This window comes from Amblyraja radiata, chromosome 1 (genome assembly GCF_010909765.2).
Source record: "Amblyraja radiata isolate CabotCenter1 chromosome 1, sAmbRad1.1.pri, whole genome shotgun sequence".
Lineage (NCBI taxonomy): Eukaryota > Metazoa > Chordata > Chondrichthyes > Rajiformes > Rajidae > Amblyraja > Amblyraja radiata.
In genome coordinates this window covers 35,256,499-35,273,896 of record NC_045956.1, presented here as the reverse complement: position 1 = coordinate 35,273,896, position 17,398 = coordinate 35,256,499, and the positions used below count along the sequence as shown (strand labels likewise).

Genomic DNA, 17,398 nt, shown 5'->3' with positions numbered 1-17,398 from the left:
AATATATATAGGTATAATGATATATAGTTTAAATCAAAGATTATAGAGGTATAATCTTTGGTTTAAATGGACTGCAACTCGGAAATAGGCTGCCCATCGTGTAATATGGGCATTGGCCACTAGATGGCGCTTACTTTCCTGATCTCATTTTCTAATTAGTTTAATTAATTAATGTGCAACTTTCGGCAATGACGAGTTATGACATCCTTCTCAATTATATTTCATCTAAATCTGTGGAAAATTTCATGTAGTTTGGTGACTTGGGTCACGAAATCCGATTTCTAGACACATTTTTGATGCTCGGCCCACAGCCTAGTAGGAGAATGAGGGGTGACCTTATTGAGGTGTACAAGATCATGAGGGGCACGGATTGAGTGAACGCTCAAAGTCATTTTCAAACTCAAATAACTTCACTGGCTTCCCATCTCCCACCGGATCACCTACAAAATCCTGGTCCTCACCTACAAAGCCCTCCACCATCTGGCCCCCCCCATATCTCACTGACCTCCTCTCCCCCTACCAACCCTCACGGTCCCTCAGATCCACATCAGCCGGTCTCCTCTCCATCCACAAGTCCAACCTCCGCAGTTTTGGGGACAGAGCCTTCTCCAGGGCAGCTCCCAGGCTCTGGAACTCCCTCCCCCAACTAATCCTCAATTCCGTGTCCCTCACCATCTTCCAGTCCCGCCTCAAGACCCACCTCTTCACCTCTGCCTATCCTTAGCCCCACGTTCCCCTCCCTTTTCATCTGTGCTTGAATTGCCTCATATTGTGTTTTGAATTGAATTTTGTCTTTAATTTGTGTACTAGTCATGTCTCTACTATTTATTTCATTCCGCTTACATGTATTTCCTCTACTTGCTAAATTTTTGTAAGGTGTCCTTGAGACTCTTGAAAGGCGCTCATAAATAAAATGTATTATTATTATTATTATTATTATTTTCCCAGGGTAGAGGATTCTAAAACGAGAGGGCACAGGCTTGTCTGGAGAGGCAAGAGATTTAAGAGGAATCTCTGGGGCAACTTTTACACTCAGAGGGTTGTCCATATCTGGAATGAGATGCTGGAGGAAGCAATGAGATGCTGGTGGGTATGCTGGAATGAGATGCTGGTGGGTACTTATTATGACTCTAAAATGCATTTAAAGAGAAATATTGATAGGAAGGGTTTAGAGGATTATGGGCTAAATGCAGAGATGGGACTAGCCCAAAATGCCATTGTGGTTGGCATGGACAAGATGGGCTGAAGAGCCTATTTCTGGGCTGTATTCTATGACTTTATGTCCCTGGAGGGATAGGAGGCAAAGTTGGCAAGTTCACGGATCCATCGTTATCTTTGGAGTCACGGAAGGGCCTGAGCAATGGGGAGAGGCTGGCAGGCTAGGCCTCGACTGGGGGGTGAACTCATAGATGTGTATGAAATAATTAGGGCAATAGACAGAGTAAATGCAGTGTATTTTACCCAGTATAAGGGAATCAATACCAGAGATTGATTTCTTGATAGGCAGAGGTTGGGTCGTCAGCTAGAACCTTTTTCTCAAGGTGGAAATGTCCAACACTATAGAGCATAGCAATAAGGTGAGAGGGAGAAAGTGAAATGGAGATGTACGGGGCAAGTTATTTTACACAGAGTGCTATGGGCCTGGAACACATTTCCACATTTCGTGGTGGAGGCAGAGGTGGAGGTGGGGCCTAGAACACATTTCCAGGGGTAGTGGTGGAGGCAGATATGATAGTGGTGTTTAAGAGGCTTTTGATAGGCATATGCAGGGAATGGAAGGATATTGATCATGTACAGGCAGATGAGATCAGATTAACTTGGCTTCATGTTTGGCACAAGTATTATGGACCGAGGGGCCTGTTCCTGTGCTGTAATGTTCTATTTTCAGAGAACTTAATGTGAGAGGGGAACAATTTACTAGAACCTGAGAGGCAACTTTTTCCACACAGATGGTGGTGGGTACATAGAACGAGTTGCCAGAAGAGATAGTTGAGACAGGTGCTATATCAGCATTTAAAATACATTTGAATAGGTATATGAGTCGGACAGGTTTGGAGGGACATAGGCCAAACGCAGCAAAATTTCCATGCTGTACGACTCGAATACCTCTAAATGGGAATAGCTTAGATGGAGCATTTTGGTCGGAATGGTTGAATTGTGCCGAAGGGCCTGTTTCTGTGCTGTGTGTAAAAAAAAGATGCTCCTCCACTAATGTCAGTGTAGATTTTCCCTGGGCCGATCAGCAGAGACATCGCTCTGCGGCACACAACCAAACTTTTCTCCTTTCTTGTGATGAGGGCGGCACTGTCACACATCGTGTAGACTGCAGCCTCACAGCGCTATAGACCTGGGTTCAATCCTGTCGTCAAGACCTGTTCTCCCTGTGACAGAGTAGGGTGCACCAAGTTCCTCCCTTATCCAAAAGACGCGTGGGATGGTAGCTTAATTGGCTACTAAATTGTCCCCAGTGTGTACGTGAGCGATAGAATTTAGGAGAGTTGCCTAGAACACAATTAATGTCGGATGAATGTTAATGGGTGGTTGAAGACGAGCATGGACTCAGTGGGCTGAAGGGCCTGTTTCCATGAGCTATGGAAGATCCACGGACATTGTGGAAAGAGAGAAGACATTTCAGAAGTCCTGGTTGAGATATATGAATCATTGTTAGTCTCGGATGATATACTGGAAGATTGGAGGGTGGCTAATATTGTGCCCCTATTTAAGGGCTGCAAAGAAGAACCTAGGGACTGTGATGGCGTCTCAGGGATCAGTGCTGGGACCATTGCTGTTTGGGGTTTGTATCAATGACATGCATGAGAATGTACATGGCATGCTTAGTAAGTTTTATGACACCAAAATAGATGGTATCGTAGATAGCGAAGATGGTTATCAAAAATTACAGCAGGATCTTGATCAGTTGGGCAAGAGGGCTGATGAATAGCAAATAGCGTTTAATTCAAATAAGTGTGAAATGTTCCATTTTCATTAGTCCATAAATCATAGGGGCAGAATTAGGACAATCGGCCCAACAAATCTATTCCGCCATTCCATCATGGCAGGTCTATCTTTCGCTCTCCACCCCATTTTCCTTCCTTCCCCATGTAACCTTTGATATCCTTGCTGATCAAGAATGTGTCAACCTTTACTTTAAATACTTGGCCTAAAGCCCTCTGTGGCTTTAGACGACTTTAGAGAGTGCAGAAACTGGCCTTTCGGGCCACCACATCCATGGCCACCAGCGATCACCCGTACGCCAGCACTATTCTACACACTAGGGACAATTTTACCAAAGCCAATTAAGCTACAAACTTGTACGTCTTTGCAGTGTGGGAGAAAACCAGAGCACCCACAGGGAGAACATACATACTCCGTACAGATAGCACCTTTAATCAGGATGGAAACCAGGTCTCCAGCTTTGTAAGGCAGCAACTCTACCGCTGCACCACTGTGCCACCCACGCCTGCTGTCACAATGAATTCCACAGATTCACCACCCTCTGACTAAAGATATTCTTCCTCATCTCCTTTCTAAAGGTACGTCCTTTTATTCTGAGTCTGCTCCCTCTAGTTCGAGACTATCACTCGTGAAAACACTTTGGGAAGTCAAACTAGGGCAAAAGCTTCACAGTGAATATTATAAAGCAGAGGGATCTAGTACTGGTGCAAGGTTACCTGAAAATTGCATCGTAGGTAGATAAAGAATGCTTTTGGTAAATTGTCCAGAGTACTGAATAGAGAAGTTGGAAAGTACAGGAAGGAACTGCAGATGCTGGTTTAAACTAATAGACACAAAAAGCTGGGGTAACTCAGCGAGTCAGACAACACGTACAAGAAGGAACTGCAGATGTTGGAAAATCGAAGGTAGACAAAAATGCTGGAGAAACTCAGCGGGTGAGGCAGCATCTATGGAGCGAAGGAAATAGGCAACGTTTAGGTCGAAACCCTTCTTCAGACAACATCTCTAGAAAAAAGGAATAGGTGACGTTTCGAATCGAGACCCTTCTTCAGACAGCGTCAGAAAAAGGGAAACGAGAGATATAGATGGTGATGTACCGAGATATAGAACAAATGAATGAAAGACATGCAAAAAAGTAACGGTGATAAAGGAAACAGGCCATTGTTAGCTGTTTGCTAGGTTGTTCTGTTAGAATTGATCATTCTGTTACAAGACGCTGGTGAGGCCACATTTGGAGTGTTGTGTTCACTTTTGATCACCCTGCTATAGGAAGTATGTCATTAAGCTGGAATGAATGCAGAGGAGATTAACAAGGATGTTGCCAGGACACGAGGGCCTGAGCAATAGGGAGAGGGTGGGCAGGGTAGGATTTTATTCTTTGGAGCAGGAGGAGGCCATTCGGCCCTTCGAGCCAGTACCGCCATTCATTGTGATCATGGCTGATCGTCCCCTATCAATAACCCATGCCTGCCTTCTCCCCATATCCCTTGACTCCACTAGCCCCTAGAGCTCTATCTAACTGTCTCTTAAATCCATCCAGTGACTTGGCCTCCACTGCCCTCTGTGGCAGGGAATTCCATAAATTCACAGCTCTCTGGGTGAAAAAGTTTTTTCTCACCTCAGTCTTAAATGACCTCCCCTTTATTCTAAGACAGTGTCCCCTGGTTCTGGACTCGCCCCACATTGGGAAATTTTTTCCTGCATCTAGCTTGTCCAGTCCTTTTATAATTTGATACGTTTCTATAAGACCCAGAGTCATCCTTCTAAACTCCAGTGAATACAAGCCTAGTCTTTTCAATCTTTCCTCATATGACAAGTCCCGCCATCCTAGGCATCAATCTCATGAACAGACAGGGTAAATGCACAGATCTTTTTCCCCCAGAGGTAATCAAGAACTAAGGGGCACAGATTTAACGTGAGAGCAGAAAGAGTGGATCAGAACCTGATGGGCAAGCCAATATAATTGTAATGTAGAAACAAGGTTTATAAAATAAGACACAAAGTGCTGGAGTCAATCAACAGGTCAGGCAGCATCTTTGGAGAATATGGATAGGTGACGTTTCGAGTCGGGACCCTTCTTCAGTCTAATTGTAATATACTGCTAATGAAAATTAAACCTCTTCCACATGTAGCGTCATTGAATTCACTCACCTCTTGATCGTCACTGTTGCTTGTGCACCGAATTAATGCAGCCCAGCCTTTGGGGTGTAGTTGTAATGATGTAATACAGTTCCCTCGATCTCTTTCTGCAGGAATCTCTGGCGTTAAAACTTCAAGGCTATTGCTTGGAGATCCAGCTGTAATACATGATCATTTTTAATAACTCTGAGGCACAGATTTCTCCCAGTAAAACACCTTCTTAATTGGTTTGTTTTTTTGAGGAGGTAACCGGGATTATTGATGTAGGCTGCGGACTTTAGGATGGCATATTGTAGGCTAGTGCACCAGGTTTAGCCCCATGGGATGGATCCAAGGTGAGCTGGATAACTGGGTCCGAAACTTCACTATTGTATCCTGGTAACTTTGGCTGGTCGTATTAGGAGTCTCTATAACCATCCAGGGTAGAAACTTACAAAGAATCATCACCTTCCGGGTAAATACATTTCCCATCTCAGGTCCTAAACAGCCAAGTCTAGCCAATATTCTGAAACATTGGTGAGGCCACTTAGTTCTGGTCGCTCTGTTACAGCAAGGATGTGTAAGCTTTGGAGAGGGTGTAGAGGAGGTCTACCAGGATAGTGTCAGGGATGAAATCCCAAATACTAAAAGTCATAGCTTTAACGTAAGAAGGGCAAGGTTTAAAGGGGATGCGCAGGGCAAGCTTTTTTTTCACCTCTAACCCTTTGAGACTTTAGACTTTGTCCATGGAACTGCTGTGCTACAATGCCGAGAACTATATTCTGCACTCTGTAACTTCCCCCTTGGACTAACTATTGTAATGGAGTTTGGTGATTGAATTTATGTACGGTATTAACTGATCAGATTGGATAGCATATAAAAAAGCTTTTCATTGCAGCCTTAGTATACGTGCTAATAAAAAACCCAAGTCTACGTCTAAACTACCAATAACCATATCCTTCGATTCCCTCAAAATCCATCTTTCCATCTGCAGTGAATGAACTCAATAAGGAGCCTCGATAACCCTCCAGGGTAGAAATGTACAAAGATTCATCACCTCCCGAGTGAAGACATTTCCCATCTCAGATCTATCCTAGTCAATATTCCAAAACATTGGTGAGGCCACACCTTTTGAGTATTGTCTTCGGTTTTGGTCACCCTGCTATAGGAAGGATGTTGGTAAGCTGGAAAGAGTGCAGAGATGATTTACGTGGATCTTAGAAACATAGAAAATAGGTGCAGGTGTAGGCCATTCGGCCCTTCGAGCCTGCACCGCCATTCAATATGATCATGGCTGATCATCCAACTCAGTATCCTGTACCTGCCTTCTCTCCATACCCCCTGATCCCTTTAGCCACAAGGGCCACATCTAACTCCCTCTTAAATATATTTTGTCGGGACTTGAGAGCCTGAGCTAGAGGGAGAGGTAGAGCTGGCTAGGACTTTATTCCTTGGAGCGCAGGAGGTTGAGTTGTATAAGATCAGGAGGGAAATAAATCGGGTGAGTGGGTAGGTAAATCAAGAACCAGTGACCAAGTTTAAGGTGAGAGGGGAAATATTTAACAGGAAGCTGAGGCGCAACCTTTACACAGAGGGTGATGGATATATGGAACAAGCTGCCAGAGGCAGTTCAGACAGGTACTATAGCAACTTTTAAAGGTCAGCTGGACAGGGTGCAAGGATAGGAAAGGTTTAGAGGGATCTAGCCCAAACCCAGGGAGGTGGGACTAATGTAGATGGGACATGTGCAAGTTGAGCCAAAGGGCCTGTTTCTGTGATGTGACTCAATGACTCTACCACTATGAGTTTCAAATACTGAAACAAAGTTGAGATCCATCAACTGTCTTCTGTAAATCCAGATAAACATTCTTTAATATTCATTCAACATAGAACAAGGAACAGTTTTATGTTCTTTAGTCTAAAGAAGGATCCCGACCCGAAACATCACCTGTCCATTTCCTGCCTGACCCTTTGAGTTTCTCCACCACTTTGTTTTATTGTTTAATATTCCCCAGTTAATTACTTTATTTGTCATGTCAAAAAGTATATTCAGGTTTGTCCCAACTACTCTTTACAAATCCCTGGCATGCATGAAATATAAAACACCAGTGAAATCATCAAGCTCTCAATCAGAGAAACATCAGCTAATATAATTCTAATTCACCTGATTGAACAGAAGAAGCAATCACAGATACAGGTCCCAACTCTTAAGCACACGAAGACACAGACTTAAAGGAAAACTTTAAATATTTCCAGTGGAAAGTAATATATTGCAATAAAAAGTAATTATATCCTGTGGCTGGTTTAATACAGTGCCCTCCATAATGTTTGGGCAAAGACCTATTATTTATTTATTCCTGTACTCCACAATTTGAGATTTGTAATAGAAAAAAACTAAATCGCACATGGTTAAAGTGCACATTGTCAGATTTTAATAAAGGCCATTTTTACACATTTTGGTTTCACCATGTATAAATTACAGCTGTGTTTATACATAGTCCCCCCATTTCAGGAGCATAATGTTTGGAACACAGCAATGTCATGTAAATAAAAGTAGTCATGTTTAGTATTTTGTTACATATCCTTTGCATGCAATGACTGCTTGAAGTCTGTGATTCATGGATATCACCAGTTGCTGGGTGGCTCTGCCAGGCCTGTATTGCAGCCATCTTTAGCTTATACTTGTTTTGAGGGCTAGTCCCCTTCAGTTTTCTCTTCAGCATATAAAAGGCATGCTCAATTGGGTGCAGATCGGGTGATTGACTTGGCCACTCAAGAATTGACCATGTTTGAGCTTTGAAAAACTCCTTTGTTGCTTTAGCAGTGTGTTTGGGATCATTGTCTTGCTATAGAATCAACTGCCGGCCAATGTTTTAAGGCATTTGTTTGAACTTGAGCAGATAGGATGTCTATACACTTCAGAATTCATTATGCTACTACCATCAGCAGTTGTATCATCAATGAAGATAAGCGAGCCAGTACCTTCAGCAGCCATACATGCCCAGGCCATAACACCCCTACCACCGTGTTTCACAGATGAGGTGGTATGCTTTGGAACTTGGGCAGTTCCTGTCTCCTCTATACCTTGCTCTTGCCATCACTCTGATATAAGTTAATCTTCGCTTCATCTGTCTATCCACAAGACCTTTTTCCAGAACTGTGGTTGCTCTTTTAAGTATTTCTTGGCAAACTGTAACCTGGCCATCCTATTTTTGCAGCTAACCAGTAGTTTGCATCTTGCCTCTGTATTTCTGTTCATGAAGTCTTCTGCGGACAGTGGTCATGGACAAATCCACACCTGACTCCTGAAGAGTATTTCTGATCTGCCGGACAGGTGTTTGGGGATTTTTCTTTATTATAGAGAGAATTCTTCTGTCATCAGCTGTAGAGGTCTTCCTTGGCCTGCCAGTCCCTTTGCGATTAGTAAGCTCACCAGTGCTCTCTTTCTTCTTAACGATGTTCCAAACAGTTGATTTTGGTAAGCCTAAGGTTTGGCTGATGTCTCTAACAGTTTTATTCTTGTTTCTCAGTCACATAATGACTTCTTTGACTTTCAATGGCAGAACTTATTGGTGGACGAGGATCAGAGGAAGCAGCTGATTGGCTTGTATTGTATTTGTATTGTAATTGTAAGGCTTTATTGTATTTGGATAAGGGGGAGAATGAGGGCCAGGGCAGTTTACTGTTCTGGATGTCAGATGTGGGAGGTCATGGAGTCTGAGTGCTCTCCAGACGTCCACATCTGCGCCAGGTGCGTCGAGATGGGGCTCCTAAGGGACCGCGTTAGGAACCTGGAGCAGCAACTCGATGACCTCTGTCTGCTCAGGGAGAGCGAGGAGGTCATAGAAAGGAGTTACAGGGAGGTGGTCACTCCAAGACCACGGGAGACAGAAAACTGGGTCACAGTTAGGAAGGGCAATGGGCAGAGGCAGGGACTGGTGAGTACCCCGGTGGCTGTACACCTTGAAAATAAGTACTCATGTTTGAGTAAGGGTGGGGGAGACAGCCTACCTGGGGGCAGCGACAGCGGCCGGGCCTCTGGCACAAAGACCGGTCCGGTTGCTCAGAAGGGTAAGGAAAAGAAGGGGAGGGCAATTGTAATAGGGGACTCTATAGTCAGGGGGTCGGATAGGCGATTCTGTGGACGCAGACAGGAGTCCCGGATGGTAGTTTGCCTCCCTGGTGCCAGGGTCAGGGATGTGTCTGAACGTGTCCAAGAAATCCTGAAATGGGAGGGAGAGGAGCCTGAGGTTGTGGTGCATATAGGTACCAACGACATAGGTAAAAAAAGAGAAGAGGTCCTGAAAGAAGAATTTAGGGAGTTAGGTAGAGAGTTAAGGAGAAGGACTGGAAAGGTAACAATCTCAGGATTACTGCCTGTGCCACGCGACAGTGAGAGTAGGAATGGAGCGAGGTGGAGGATAAATGCGTGGATGAGGGACTGGTGCAGTGGGTATGGATTCAAGTTTCTGGATCATTGGGACCTCTTTTGGGGAAGGTGCGACCTGTACAGAAAGGACGGGTTGCACTTGAACTCAAGGGGGACCAATATCCTGGCGGGGAGATTTGCAAAGGCTACTGGGGAGACTTTAAACTAGTATGGTTGGGGGGAGGGACTCAAATTGGGAAAGCTAGCAGTCAGTGTGTGAAGCAGGGGGCAGAGAATGGTAGCACTCTGACCCAAAATGTAGGGGAGAGAGAAGAAAAAGAAAATAATCAGAGAATAAGAGAGGGTGGGTTTCTTAAATGTGTATATTTTAATGCTAGGAGCATTGTAAGAAAAGTGGATGAACTTAGAGCCTGGATTGACACCTGGAAGTATGATGTTGTGGCGATCAGTGAAACATGGTTGCAGGAGGGCTGTGATTGGAAACTAAATATTCCAGGATTTCGTTGCTTCAGGTGTGATAGAATTGGAGGGGCAAGAGGTGGAGGTGTTGCATTGCTTATCAGGGAAGATATTACAGCAGTGCTTTGGCAGGATAGATTAGAGGGCTCGTCTAGGGAGGCTATTTGGGTGGAACTAAGAAATGGGAAAGGGGTAGCAACACTTATAGGGGTGTATTATAGACCGCCAAATGGGGAGCGAGAATTGGAAGAGCAAATATGTAAGGAGATTGCAGATATTAGTAGTAAGCACAAGGTAGTGATTGTGGGAGATTTCAATTTTCCACACATAGACTGGGAAACACATTCTGTAAATGGGCTGGATGGGTTGGAGTTTGTAAAATGTGTGCAGGATAGTTTTTTGCAACAATACATAGAAATACCTACTAGAGAAGGGGCGGTACTGGACCTCCTGTTAGGAAATGAGATGGGTCAGGTGGCAGAGGTATGCGTTGGGGAACAGTTCGGGTCCAGTGATCACAATACCATTAGTTTCAATATAATTATGGAGAGGGACAAAACTGGACCTAGGGTTGAGATTTTTGATTGTAGAAAGGCTAACTTTGAGGAGATGCGAAAGGATTTAAAAGGAGTAAATTGGGACAGTTTGTTTTATGGGAAAGATGTGGAAGAGAAATGGAGTACATTCAAAGGTGAAATTTTAAGAGTACAGAATCTTTATGTCCCTGTTCGGTTGAAAGGAAATCGTAAAAATTGTAAAGAGCCATGGTTTTCAAGGGAAATTGGACACTTGGTTCGGAAAAAGAGGGATATCTACAATAGTTATAGGCAGCATGGAGTAAATGAGGTGCTTGAGGAGTATAAAGAATGTAAAAAGAATCTTAAGAAAGAAATTAGAAAAGCTAAAAGAAGATATGAGGTTGCTTTGGCAAGTAAGGTAAAAGTAAATCCGAAGGGTTTCTACTGCTATATTAATAGCAAAAGGATAACGAGGGATAAAATTGGTCCATTAGAGAGTCAGAGTGGCCAACTATCTGCAGAGCCAAAAGAGATGGGGGAGATATTGAACAGTTTCTTTTCTTCGGTATTCACCAAGGAAAAGGATATTGAATTATGTGAGGTAAGGGAAACAAGTAGAGTAGCTATGGAAACTATGAGGATCAAAGAAGAGGAAGTACTGACACTTTTGAGAAATATAAAAGTGGATAAGTCTCCAGGTCCGGACAGGATATTCCCTAGGACATTGAGGGAAGTTAGTGTAGAAATAGCAGGGGCTATGGCAGAAATATTTCAAATGTCATTAGAAACGGGAATAGTGCCGGAGGATTGGCGTACTGCGCATGTTGTTCCATTGTTTAAAAAGGGGTCTAAGAGTAAACCTAGCAATTATAGACCTATTAGTTTGACGTCAGTGGTGGGCAAATTAATGGAAAGAATACTTAGAGATAATATATATAAGCATCTGGATAAACAGGGTCTGATTAGGAACAGTCAACATGGATTTGTGCCTGGAAGGTCATGTTTAACTAATCTTCTTGAATTTTTTGAAGATGTTACTCGGGAAATTGATGAGGGTAAAGCAGTGGATGTTGTGTATATGGACTTCAGTAAGGCCTTTGACAAGGTTCCTCATGGAAGGTTGGTTAAGAAGGTTCAATGGTTGGGTATTAATGGTGGAGTAGCAAGATGGATTCAACAGTGGCTGAATGGGAGATGCCAGAGAGTAATGGTGGATGGTTGTTTGTCAGGTTGGAGGCCAGTGACGAGTGGGGTGCCACAGGGATCTGTGTTGGGTCCACTGTTGTTTGTCATGTACATCAATGATCTGGACGATGGTGTGGTAAATTGGATTAGTAAGTATGCAGATGATACTAAGATAGGTGGGGTTGCGGGTAATGAAGAAGAGTTTCAAAGTCTACAGAGAGATTTATGCCAGTTGGAAGAGTGGGCTGAAAGATGGCAGATGGAGTTTAATGCTGATAAGTGTGAGGTGCTACATCTTGGCAGGACAAATCAAAATAGGACGTACATGGTAAATGGTAGGGAATTGAAGAATGTAGGTGAACAGAGGGATCTGGGAATAACTGTGCACAGTTCCATGAAAGTGGAATCTCATGTAGATAGGGTGGTAAAGAAAGCTTTTGGTGTGCTGGCCTTTATAAATCAGAGCATTGAGTATAGAAGTTGGGATGTAATGTTAAAATTGTACAAGGCATTGGTGAGGCCAATTCTGGAGTATGGTGTACAATTTTGGTCGCCTAATTATAGGAAGGATGTCAACAAAATAGAGAGAGTACAGAGGAGATTTACTAGAATGTTGCCTGGGTTTCAGCAACTAAGTTACAGAGAAAGGTTGAACAAGTTAGGGCTTTATTCTTTGGAGCGCAGAAGGTTAAGGGGGGACTTGATAGAGGTTTTTAAAATGATGAGAGGGATAGACAGAGTTGACGTGGAAAAGCTTTTCCCACTGAGAGTAGGGAAGATTCAAACAAGGGGACATGACTTGAGAATTAAGGGACTGAAGTTTAGGGGTAACATGAGGGGGAACTTCTTTACGCAGAGAGTGGTAGCTGTGTGGAATGAGCTTCCAGTGAAGGTGGTGGAGGCAGGTTCGTTTTTATCATTTAAAAATAAATTGGATAGTTATATGGATGGGAAAGGAATGGAGGGTTATGGTCTGAGCGCAGGTATATGGGACTAGGGGAGACTATGTGTTCGGCACGGACTAGAGGGGTCGAGATGGCCTGTTTCCGTGCTGTAATTGTTATATGTTATATATGTAACTTTGGTCCTCATGTTGATAAACAGCAATAAAAGTTTCCAAAGGTGATGGAAAGACTGGAGGAAAGACTAGGTGCTGAGAGCTCTCTTATACCTGCATTAAGAAGGCATTTAAACGCACCTGAGCAATTACAAACCCCTATGAATCCATGTCCCAAACATTATGGTGCCCTGAAATGGGGGGGGGGGGGGCTATGTACAAACACAGCTGTAATTTCTACATGGTGAAACAAAAATGTATAAAAATATCCTTTGATAAAATCTGACAATTTGCACTTTAACCACATGTGAATTTTCTTATTACAAATCTCAAATTGTGTAGTAGAGGCAAATAAATAAATGATGGATGTTTGTCCTAAACATTAAGGAGGGCACTGTACCACGGTGACTGCGACTTCTTCATACAGAGTGTGGTGGGTATATGGGACGAGGTAGTTGAGGTAGGGACTATAAAACATATCAAAAACATTTGGACAGGCACGTGGATAAGAAAGGTTTAGGAGGATATGGGCCAAACACAGACAGGTGTGAGTAGTGTAGATGGGGTAAGTTAGTCAGCATGGGCAAGATGAACCAAATGGCAAGTTTCTATGGCTATGATTCCATATTAAAACTGCAACTGGAAACAATATTCCCTTACACTGATGGCCTTGCAACAGAAATTTGTTACTCACTATTCTTATTTGTTCTATTACCTTTTTTATCATCATGGGCACAAGATTGTGATGGATGTTTCTCAGAGCTTCGAGATGTACCTAGCTGATCATTTTGTGACTGTAAACCCGGCAGGCTGCAAGAAGACAAAGTCAGATCTGGAGAGATAAAAGACGTTTTTAAAGTTAACTCACAAGAGCGGCACAGTTGCGCATCTAGTAGAACTGCTGCCTCACAACACTCGATCTTGACCTCGGGAGTTGTATGTGTGGAGTTAGTAATGTCTCTTTGTGACCACGTGCGTTTCCTCCAGGTGCTCCGGCTTCCTCCCACATCTCAAAGACAGATGGGTTTGCAGGTTAATTGGCCCTCTGTAAATTGCCCCTAGTGGGTAGGGAGTGGATCCAAAAGTGGGATAACATTGAATTAGTGTGAATGGGTGATTGATGGTCGACGTTGGCTCAGTGGGCCGAAGATCCTATTTACATGCTGCATCTCTAAACTAAATTAAAGCAGGATTCCAATTTGGGTGTCCGCTCCTGTTTCTTAGATTTATCTAGTATAGCCTAGATGGGATGGAATTTGTCAAGTGTGTTCAATGAAGTAATAGGCAATATGTAGAAGGGGCCCCATAGAGAAAGGGCAAAGCTTGACCTACGTTTAGGGAATTAAGCAAGGCAAGTGACTGAGGCGACAGTGGACAAGTGCTTTTGGATGAGTAATAAAGAGTTGTGTTTCAGGCCAGGGCTGGACCACAAGTTAAATTCCAAACTGGGGCAAAACAACTTTGATGGTTTTACAAAGGAACTTGAAAAAGTTGATTGGAGCAGCGACACAGTGAGATAGACACAAAATTCTGGAGTAACTCAGCAGCTCAGGATCTCAGAATATGGATAGGTGATGTTCCTAATTTGAGGAAAGACATTCTTGCTATTGAGGGAGTGCAGCGTAGGTTTACAAGGTTAATTCCCGGGATGGCGGGACTGTCATATGCATAGAGTGGCTGGGCTTGTATACTCTGTGGAGTTTAGAAGGATGAGAGATCTTATTAAAACATAAAAGATTATTAAGGGTTTGGACACGCTAGAGGCAGGAAACATGTTCCCGATGTTGGGAGAGTCCAGAACCAGGGGTCACAGTTTAAGAATAAGGGGTAAGCCATTTAGAACGGAGACGAGGAAACACTTTTTCTCACAGAGAGTTGTGAGTCTGTGGAATTCTCTGCCTCAGAGGGTGGTGGAGGCCGGTTCTCTGGATACGTTCAGGAGAGAGCTAGATGGGGCTCTTAAAGATAGCGGAGTCAGGGGATATGGGGAGAAGGCAGGAACGGAGTACTGATTGGGGATGATCAGCCATGATCACATTGAAGGGCTCGAAGGGCCGAATGGTCTACCCCTGCACCTATTGTCTATTGTTTCAGTTCGGGCCATTGATAGTGGGTGTGGGGGAATAGATTGGAGCAGGTTGTTTGCGTGTAAAGGGATATCCAGAAAGTGGGATAGAGTTCGAGGTATGTATGTATGAATGATACGTTATTGTCACATGTACCTAGGTACAGGGAAAAAGCTTTGTCTTGCACACAACCTCGGCAGTTACAAGTGTTGGCGCTAACAGCTTTACTAAAGTACCGAACAGTCCTAACTGTTGCCTGTCGCTGCACGTGGCAACAGACAACCCCCACCCCCCCGCCAGATCCCCCTTAGTTCTCACCCTTCCCCCCCTACCAGATCCCCTTAGTTCTCACCCTTCCCCCCACGCCAGATCCCCATTTGTTCTCTCCCCCCACACACTGGGACCCCCATTGTTCTCACCCACACACCAGACCGGGTTCTGTCAATGCTCTTCATATTTTTTACAGAAGGATCAAGCGAAATTGCTCATTGAACTAACCTGTACTTGAAGCAGACCGTTTGCCCCTTAAACTGCGGTAAGTCGATACTTCTAGAGATTGGGTTAGATCAAGGTCATGAAGAATTAGAAGATAACCAGATGATGTTGATATAAGCATCTTTGAACAGTCTGGTGTTAGACGCATTCGCATCAAGTAGCGGGTGTGAAAGAACTTTTTATGGGGACACCCGTCTTCCGTGCATCTGTTTTCATGAAAAACAAAATGAGAGAAATTACCAACAAACTATACATTAGATCACCTCAACAGGAACAAATTTATGGGCACAATACGCAGTGAGGTTGCACCAATTGGAGGATCTTCTTCAACTTCACTGAGCTAAGCTTTCATGTGTGGCATTGAATGAAACATTGTAATCTGGATCCAATGTTGAACACGGTCGATGTGCAAAGTGACCACATGCTGAGAGTGGCGACGTGTGGACAGGGTCCTGATGGCAGCATTTGTGGCACTGGCTTTCATCGAGATTGGGAGATTATGCTACAGCTGTGCAACATTTAGAGTACAATAAACCTTCATTATAACAGACTCCTTTATAATGGATTTGGGTTATAGCGGACGGACCTGCCAGCATCATCGCCATCTCACACCATCTCCCCTCCGCTTACAGCCCTGACTTCCGATGCCTCCCCGGCTCACAAGGTGCCACCCACGAGCCATTCCCCACCCACTGTACGACACGGCTATTGATGCAGTTGACGTTGTAGCCTCATGGGGACGGCACTTTCTTCAGGACGCTGCCACCATCAGGACGAGCGCAGTCAGCTGGGGGTTCCCACCCTTCTCTCCAGCTGAGCTTCTTCTGTCGGCCGTCGTTTTGTCTTCTCGGCATCTCCTGCCCCCCCTCCTCCTCCTCCTACCCCGCAGGTGCAGACATACTCCACATTGGAAGAAGGGAGGAGGAGGCAGCAGCAGAGTGGACAAAGTGACGGCAGAAGGAGGAGGAAGAGGCGGCGGCTACAGTGGAGCGAGGCGATGACAAAGTGAAGGAAGAAGCAGCAGCAGGAGAGAGTTCGAGAACCCCCACGGTGACCGAATATGGCCTGTTATTGGTAGCAGCATGTAGAAAGCGCTGTCCCCAGTGGCTACAACAACAGCCTCGTGAAACGGGAAGAAGGGCTCGCTGGTGCAAACAAACGGTATTGGTGCCTAGTTTTAAGGAAAATTGACACAAAGTGCTGGAATAATTAGACAGACTGAATCAGTCTGAAGAAGAGGCCCAATGTCACCTATCAATGTTCTCCAGAGATGCTGCCTGACCCACTGAGTTACTCCAGCACTAGGGCAGGCATGGTGGCGCAGCGGTAGAGTAGCTGCCTTACATTGCTTGCAGCGCCGGAGGCCTGGGTTCAATCCCGACTACGGGTGCAGTCTGAACGGAGTTTGTACGTTCTCCCCGTGACCTGCGTGGGATTTCTTCAAGATCTTCGGTTTCCTCCCAAAGATACGTAGGTAAATTGGCTAGGTATAAATATAAATTATCCCTCGTGTGTGTAGGATTGTGTTTATGTGCGTGGATTGTTGGTCGGCGCGGACCCAGGGCCTGTTTCCGTGCTGTATCTCTAAAACTAAAACTTTGTGTCTTTTTGTGTACTATCCATCAACTGCAGTTCTTTGTTTCACTATGTACAATGATAATACTTTACCTGGTTACAGTGGACTATCGGCAATAACGGACATTATCTTTCCCCCAAGGGTTTACTGTATCACGTGTAATTCTGGTCACTCTGGTCGCGGAAGGATGTCATTAACACTGAAAAGGGTGCAAGGCATTTGATATAGGTTCTACATGGTAGGCTGCTCTGGAAGGTTAGATCGCATGGGATCCAAGGACAGCTAGCTGAATGGTTAGAAGATTGACTTCATGGAAGGAAGCCGATATTTGGTTGAGAATGTAGAAGGCATGATTAGTAAGTCTGCAAATGACACTAAAGTGGGTGGTATTTTACATAACCAAGATGGTTATCAAAGGTTACAGCAGGATCTTGATCAGTTGGGAAAGTGGGCAGAAGAATGGTTAACACAGTATAATAATACAAATAAATGTGAGGTGTATGTTGGCAAATGTGAGATGATGCATTTTGAGATGTTTAGTAAACCTTCACAGAGATTGGCACAGCTTTGGGGAGTGTT

The 17,398-nt window shown here is 44.2% G+C and overlaps 1 protein-coding gene across 1 annotated transcript in view; it reads right to left on the bottom strand.

The window, feature by feature from the left end:
- The window catches only part of dcaf10 (DDB1 and CUL4 associated factor 10), a 36,771-nt gene that overhangs the window by 5,776 nt on the left and 13,597 nt on the right, over window positions 1-17,398 (bottom strand). The window contains exons 4-6 of the mRNA XM_033020453.1: window positions 15,247-15,449; window positions 13,398-13,514; window positions 5,107-5,252 (exon numbers count right to left, since the gene is read on the bottom strand). Coding sequence (XP_032876344.1) covers window positions 5,107-5,252; window positions 13,398-13,514; window positions 15,247-15,449 — 466 coding nt within the window. The remainder of the gene's footprint in view (window positions 1-5,106; window positions 5,253-13,397; window positions 13,515-15,246; window positions 15,450-17,398) is intronic.